Genomic DNA, 8,235 nt, shown 5'->3' on the forward strand with positions numbered 1-8,235 from the left:
TAAACTTGTGAACGTCCTATTCCAAAAACTTAAACAAAATCAGGAAAAAAATAGTTTGCTTTGAAAAGTGAAACTCTTGCTTTTCCGGAAAAAATAAATAAATCCTTTTCCTGTCATCCCCCCCACCCCAAAAAAAACCTCTGGCTTAAGTACTCACCTCTGCTCTGAGGTCCAGCTTCTTTCAGGTTGAATGAAACATGAGCATCACCAGGCCACTCTGTGCTCATAGGAAAATGTTGCAGTGAGAGGCACCACATTTAGGACGGAAAACTGAAGGTGAGGAGGAGCTATAAAGTCATGTGACCAGACCTGAAATCTGTGGGACAGAGTTAGGTATATATGGATTTTGGGTCATGATGGGTGTTACTCCAAAGGGGCTGGCAACATCGGGTGGGAGCGTGCCCAGCCTGGAATTGGGTGTTGAAGGAAACCCAAGACAATAAAAGTGTAGGCTGTCACTGCCTATTTAAAAGTATTGAAAATTACTTTGTAAAATGTCATTACCTGCAAGAGATCACATGAGATTTTTAGTGATTGGGTTTATATATCCTTAAAAAGATTTGTTGCCTGGCACCAGCCCATGCCAGTGACCTCACACCTCCACTTTGTTTATATTTGTTGTGTCTGCAGTATACATTTCTTTTTAGGCTGCTATATTAACCGTATCACAACACAGCTGTTTGCGTACTGGGAGCTCAGAGACAGCCGTAGACTGTGAAGCTGTGGTTAGCATTTGACTCTGCTGGAATGTTGCAGTGCAAGTAATGATGATAAGATCTGACAAGGTGGCTTTCATGTACTATAGCAATATCCCCACTACCCCGCTGTGAGGCTGAAAGGCAGAGCTTTCTGTAAAATTCACAGCACTCATCCTGATTAATCCTCAGACTTCCCGCTGTGACTGAATACATTGAGCTAGGTATCCATCCCTTTAATGTGAGATATATTCTGATTCTCCCTGAACCCCCTAAGGGGAAGTGATACAGATAGCAAGCTAACTGGCGCACAGTATTGAAATGTTGCTATTAAGTAGGGCACCGGGCCCGTCATATACCTAAATTGTCCTCTGCCGGTTTTGCTTAAAAATGGATACACAATATAAAATTGCCATGCAAGCCCTTTGACCTCGAGGTATACAAAAGAGTTTATACACAGAATGGCTCAGCACTTCCGCCTTGCAGCACTGGGGGTCCTGGCTGAAATCCCGGTCAGGACACTTATCTGCAGAAGGTTTGCAGGTTAGCTTATGTAGGTTTCCTCCCACATTCCAAAGACATCCTGCTATTTCCTGGTAGGACGATTCTGTGGAGCAGGACCTGGTGACTTCTTGCAATAGGGTCACTGGCTCATCATCCCTTTTGGGGTATACTGGTAAAGACCAAGTTGCCACTTAGGCCTCATTCACACTGTAATAGGCCGGCACAGACAGCTCCGTGCTGCGTGCAGGGCCGTATCGAGCAGCTCCCGGGAAGGACAGGTGCTGCGTGTGATTAGTACGCAGCCCCCGTCCTTTTCTATGGGACTACGCGGCCGTACGCCCCCCTACGCTCACTTTAAGTGCAGGTCCGTAGGGGTGCGTGTTTCCTGGCTCAGACGCAGGCATAATCCATCCTGTCGGCGTACGAGTACGCTCACACGTACCCGTAAGGAAGTGCAGGACGGGTGAGCGTTGGGGGGCGTACAGCCGCGTTATCCTATAGAGAAGGACGGAGGCTGCGTACTAATCACACGCAGCACCTGTCCTTCCCGGGAGCTGCTCGATATGGGCTGTACTGGTAAAGACCAAGTAAAGACCAAGATATGGGCTGTACTGGTAAAGACCAAGTTGCCACTTAGCCATCCACTCTTAGATGAGCTTGCATGACAAGGGTGAAGCCCCTAAACCTTCCATCACAAATCCAAAGATAATGGGCTTAGTGCTCATCTTAGGATATTGGCGGAGCCATGGGAATTATTCCTTACGCTCCAGTGGCCAAATGTACATTTAAAACTGAAAGTATATATTTAGTTCCTTTTAGCCCACCTCACCATGAGGTGTCTAGTTGTTCCACTGTGTAATATGTATTATAAACCAGCAGTTCAGGATGTACAGTTAGCCATGAAGTATGACGGAATGGTTTGCATGGCTCTGCCCACTATCCTAAAATGAGGACATAATAACCCCTTTGTTTTGGATTTGTGATGGATATCAGAGAAGCAAATACCTTCCACTTCCATAGATACACATTATAAAAGTACATGGTGTACCTATGGCAAAGGGTAGTGACTGCTCAGCCCGAGACTGCAAACAAGGTCTCTATGGTTTACATGCCAGGTCTCTAACATTCTAGGAGATAGGCTTTATGAATAGGGTGAAAATTAACTTGTCCTCTCGTCTGTGATGAGAGGATGCCGGTGCCGGACGAGTCACAGCGCGTGCCGGTTTAAATAGTAACCAGCGCACGCTGTGTCCGGCTTCTGACAACAAGATGCTGGGCCGCCAGTTTCCATACTCCCATCATTTGGTTCCCTTACCTCCATCATTTGGTTGCCATAGCTCCATCAGTTGGTTCCCTTACCTCCTTCAATTGGTTCCCATAGCCCTATCGTCTGGTTCCCATACCTCCATCATTTGGTTCCCTTACCTTCATCAATTTTTTTCCGTAGCTCCATCATTTGGTTCCCATACCTCCATCATTTCCATCCCATACCCCCATAATTTGATTCCCAAACCTCCATCATTTGCATCCCATACCCCCATCATTTGGTTCCCATACCTCCATCATTTGCATCCCATACCCCCATCATTTGGTTTCCATACCCCCATCATTTAGTTACCATACCTCCATAATTTGCATCCCATACCCCCATCATTTGGTTCCCATACCTCCATCATTTGGTTCCCAAACTTCCATCATTTGCATCCCGTACCCCCATATGCTATGGTTACCCCAAGTTTAAGCTGAACTCTAGTCAGCTCTAAAAAATATTCATATATATTCATATTCATGATATTCATATATTACTAAATCACTGCTTATTTCGGTAATTCAGAAGAATGCTTACCTTATTCATGGACATCCAGTCCCACAAATCCATTTCTTCTCCTAATTGTGTGCTCACCTCCTTGCCTACATCATCACATATAATGCAAGACCAGCGGCCAACACTGGTCCTGGATTGTACGTGGTTACGACACGGGTTCCCCCACATTTTGGGGCTGGAGCAGGCTGTGTTTATACCAATTTAAAGTTTCCAATCGGATTCTGGACACACGGAATTCTATTTTCTCTAAACCCAGCTTAACTGAACGGCCATAAACACCGGTAAACGTCCACCGTTGTGAAAAAGCATCCCCTGCATTGGTAAGTGTTTAGAAATGTGCTCTAAATGAATATAAATGCAGATTTGATACTGAACACGTGAATGAGGCCTAAGACAGTTGTCACTGGAACAGGTGTCACTATGAGGAGATTCCCCCTCACCTCCTGCTGCTGTGACAACTCCAAAAAGTTGAATATGCCAAAACTTTATATATCGAGGGTAGTGGTCACCAAGACAGATATCGAGGGCGTGGTCTTTCTCCCATTAAAAAAGTTTCTGAGACCAGTTCCATCTCAACTGGTCCTGTTGACATTGAAATCAATCAGCTTCAATCTTTCATTTTTTTCCCACACAGCTTAGATAACAAAAAATAAAAGCGGATTGGCTGCACTTGAACTGAGAAACGTTTGTCTCAGACACTTTTTATTCATTCCCCCATTTGTTTTAAAAGGTGTCCCAACCTCAGAAAGAAGGGGAAGTTCTGAGGTAAGCCTCCATATGTCCGTGCCTATTGTGTGATGCCTTATATGTGACTCTAAGCCTTGTTGCACCAAATGTATAAGGCCCCATTCACACACGAATCGGGGTGCGGATTTCCTGGCCGGGACGCATACAGGATCCATTCCGGCGGCGTATGAATACGCTCACCCGCACCCCTACGGACCTGCAATTGAGGTGAGCGTAGGGGGGCGTTCGGCAGCGTAGCCCCATAGAGAAGGACGGGGGCTGCGTACAAATCACACGCAGCACCTGTCCTTCCCGGCAGCTGCTTGGTACGGCTCCTACCGCGTACAGCTCCGATTCGTATGTGAATGTGGCCTTAATGTGAACTGAGCCTAAAGATTACATTTTTTACAAATTAATGTTTTTGTATATTTTTGCAGTTTTGACTTGTGAAAAATCATCACCTGCATTGGCGGCCTCAATACCCAGATAGCAAGGATAACTTGCCACAAAGTTGTGGCAGGTTTAAATTGTAGTTCTTGTTAACTTGATGCACACATTCCTGGCGAGTTGTAGACACTTTTTGAATTTGTAGCAAATTTGCTTGGCAAGTCTACAGCAGGAGTCCTGCAGGTCTTTAGCAAGAGCTCTGCAAGTGTACAGCACTTTTGCAAAGCTCGATGATCTGGAGACTTGCTGTAATTGTGCAACAAAATTGTGAAGCTTGGCAAGTCTAGCAATAGTTTAGATTCTAGAAAGTCATTTTCAAACTAGCAATTGTTTGCTATCTTGGTAGGAGAAACGCTTCCAGCGCGGCCTGCGCCACCCGGTGGCCAACTGAGCGCATTGCAACAACAAGGAATTGTGTGCTGTGACGAATCTGCTGCTTGTGAATCTGCAGCTGAGGCGAAAGTGCTGCTCTGCCTTTGCCCTTCGCTGGGAGACTTTGCCCAGGGCTGCAGCCATTGCACTGCTGAGGCTGATGGCAGCATTAAGACTGCACAGACACCTCCTGCAGCTGCCCAAGTGCAGTCCCCAATGCTGCAGGCTCAGTAGTAGGGCTGCCCAGGCCTTCCCAGTCCTCAGGGGGGACATTCTACCCATCCACAAGCATGTCTATGAGGCCAATTCCAGGAACAGTCACCGCTGCAGAGACAGGTGAGCTAGGGCAACGCTTGTCATCATAGATGCCCCCACTGGGGGGGTAATAGGCACAAGGGGGTGCTCCTGCTAAGCAAATTCAATTTGGCATTATGACTTTTTCAAATTTGCAGTTGCTCGCAACCTGGCGCTGATGGCTAAACTCCAGAGTTTGCCTTTTCGGCATTTCTCGCCATTCGTACGCTGTAACATTAGCGCTGGCTGGCTAGCGGGGTCAGGCACTTATAGGGTGACCCTTACGGGTGGGGAAACTCTGTCCCTCCAGCTGTTGTGGAACTACAAATCCCATGAGGCATTGCAAGATCCTCACAGCCGCAGGCATGATTCCCAGAGACAGATGCATCATGGGATATGTAGTTTTGCCATAGCTGGAGGGCCGGAGTTTGCCCACCCCTGCCCTTATTCGTTTTAACAAAAGTCTTCCCGTAAGATTATATAAGCATTTAATGTATTTTATGTATGTTATTTACCTGCAAAAGCTTCCTTTGTGTAGACATCAAAAAGCCCAGAGACTGTTGATGGGTGCCGCCATCTTGCATGTGATGTCGGCAGACTCAGCTGTCACTCAAGTGAAACTCTATAGCAGGGGTAGGCAACCTCGGCTCGACTGTAAACAGTGTGATGCATCGAAACAACATGTTCCCTTTATTGCCCCTACACAATCTTAGTGTGTGGACTGGTGTGAATGAGCCCCAAGTAAGCATTTTAAATAATTTTTGTGCTTTACCTTCAATCTTTGAAGTCGGTGACCGGGTCAAATGAAAAGCACGATAGATTGCTGGAAAACATGGCCGAGCGAATCGATTTGACGATCCGATGAACAGGCAAATTCAGAGTTTTTGGTTCACCTGAGTAGCGTTCTTTCACACACAAGAACAGCATTCATCACACAACTTTTTTTTTATACCACAACGCATGGTATTGTGGTACTAAAGTGCTTTGCACCACACCGCGGCTGATAGGTGTGTTGGGTGCCATTCAGGTAAATAGCAATGTATCTAGCACATGATAACGCACTCTAGGTGCATTGTATGAAAGCGTGCGCACAGTATGGTGTGATTAATGCTACGCTTAGGTGGGAATTTCCCCCTAAAGTGTATCTAAAGCCATAATTAAAGGAGAACTATGAGATGAGTGCTTTTCACTCCTCCTCGTAGTTCTAGCCGACCTGTGACAATGAGACTGTCACAGGTCGGCTCAGTAGATCGGGAAGTGAGCGAACACATACCGGCGCTCGCTCACTTCTCGATCTTGTCCCTGCAGAGAGCCGTGACAGGGGAGGGGCTGGATTCCCCCCTCCCCACTCCGATCCTCCAGCGCTGACTGGCGGAACGGACGGGGGAGGGGGCGGGTCCAGCTGGCTCTGCCTCTAGATAGGCAGAGCCAGCTGTCACTCACGCAGCTGGGCGGATCCAGACACAATTGTCGGGACCCGCTTCAGCTGCGGGGTCTCCGTATACCGCGAGCTGTAGCTCGCGGTATACTGAGCTTTGGGTGACGGGAGGACGCTAGTTTGTGTCCTCCCATTACCCTAAGGAGAACTATGGGGAAAAGCCCTGACCCCATAGTTCTCCATTAAAGGGTTGTTAAACCCTCGCTTGTTTTTGCATATATATAAGGCTAGCAAACAATAGATATATGAAAAAACATTTTAAAAAAAACCTTTTAAAAAGGGTTTAAACTGACCGGTGTTTTCACCTCGCGCTCCCGTCCAAACATCTGAAGAGTCTCGGGCGGCCGCAAAGGATCTTAGGGCGGGCGCATGCGCACTTCAGATGTTCGGCTAGGAGATGAGGAGAGACACAAGGTAAGTACAGGTGAAACTCGAATAATTAGAATATCGTGCAAAAGTAATTGCAGTAGTTGCTGCAAAAGGGGCCCAAACCAAGTACTGAGTACATATGCATGCTTGTACTTTTCAGAGGTCCGATATTGTTCTATGTACAATCCTTGTTTTATTGATTGCATGTAATAATCTACTTTTTTGAGGTTGTGGATTTGGGGTTCTTGGGGTTTCCATGAGCTGTAAGCCATAATCATCACAATGATGACAAATCACGGCTTGAATTATCTTGCTTTGCATGTAATGAGTCTATCTCATATATTAGTTTCACCGCATAAGTTGCATTAGTGAAATAAATGAACTTTGCACAATATTCTAATTATTCGAGTTTCACCTGTATATGGAGCACCGTGGGACATGAGAGAAGAGGAGGACAGAGGAGTCAGCGCTGTATCGGAGTCCCGCACCAGCGCTGGAGGGACAGCCGAAAAGGACTGGAAAGAAGAAGATCGGATTAAGAGGCTTTTTTGATTACCGTATATACTCGAGTATAAGCCGTCCCGAATATAAGCCGAAATAAGGGAAATGAGGAAGCTACTGGTAGATAGATACCAATAAAATGACATTATTAAGAGCAGCCCTCATCATGGGAAAATGTGCTCTCCTGAAGTTGTTGTGTTTTTATTTTTCCAGTATGTGAATGTTGTTTAGAACGTAAGCTAAATGAAATCATATTAAATGTTTATTATAAAACACTTTTTCAAAAACATTTTTCCCTCTGCGCAGTAATTGATGTCACTCATCCATCTCCAGGTCCCTGGTCACAATCTGTGTCCTGATCTGAAAGCGCCAGGCATAGATATCTTCTGCAGTGCAAATATATATATACATTTTTTCCTTCATGAAAGTTTTTGTCTCTAAAATGACGAACATCTGAAAATACACTAATTATCTCATTACATCGCATTAAATTGTATGAGCGGGCCTACGATAATCAGCGCGGCACTCAGGCGTCCCGTCATTACAAGTCATTTGGCAAGCTGAGCAGGTTTGGAACAGTCTTTGAAGTCATTGACTAATAGGAGCTTTTAATGGTGACAATTCACATCCATCTGAAGTGCGGAAACCTTAAAGTGACATTAAAGCCAAATGTTTTCCCCCTCCCCCCCATGTAAATGTTAGCACTTACCTCAAATTATGTCTCTTATTCCGATCTTCCTCTTCTTTCCCCATGTTTTCATGTGTCCCTCCAGCTGTGCGGCGTCACTCCCATCCAGCGCTGACTGCTCTGTCTCTCCGATCCAGCGGTGTCTGCAGGCGGATGCACGCGTCCATAGACTTACCTTGCGTCTCTGCTCATCTCCCGGCCAAGAATCGGAACTGCGCATGCGCCCGCCCCAAGATCCTTTGCGGCCGTACGATCACTTCCTGATTCTCGGCGCGGGAGCGAGCAGCGATAACGAGGTAAGTTTAAAACCAGTTCAAGCGGGTTTTTTTTTTTTTTTTTTAATTTTTTGCCTTTATCTACTGTTTGCTAGCAAGAG

The 8,235-nt window shown here is 46.1% G+C and overlaps 1 protein-coding gene across 1 annotated transcript in view; it reads left to right on the plus strand.

Annotated features, from left to right (window-relative positions):
- The first annotated feature begins 4,622 nt into the window (after positions 1 to 4,622).
- The window catches only part of LOC108795951 (methylcrotonoyl-CoA carboxylase beta chain, mitochondrial-like), a 20,158-nt gene continuing 16,545 nt past the window's right edge, over positions 4,623 to 8,235 (plus strand). The window contains exon 1 of the mRNA XM_018567305.1: positions 4,623 to 4,905. Coding sequence (XP_018422807.1) covers positions 4,730 to 4,905 — 176 coding nt within the window. The 5' untranslated portion in view covers positions 4,623 to 4,729. The remainder of the gene's footprint in view (positions 4,906 to 8,235) is intronic.

Source organism: Nanorana parkeri, unplaced genomic scaffold (assembly GCF_000935625.1).
Source record: "Nanorana parkeri isolate BGI_ZX_2015 unplaced genomic scaffold, ASM93562v1 scaffold1028, whole genome shotgun sequence".
NCBI lineage: Eukaryota > Metazoa > Chordata > Amphibia > Anura > Dicroglossidae > Nanorana > Nanorana parkeri.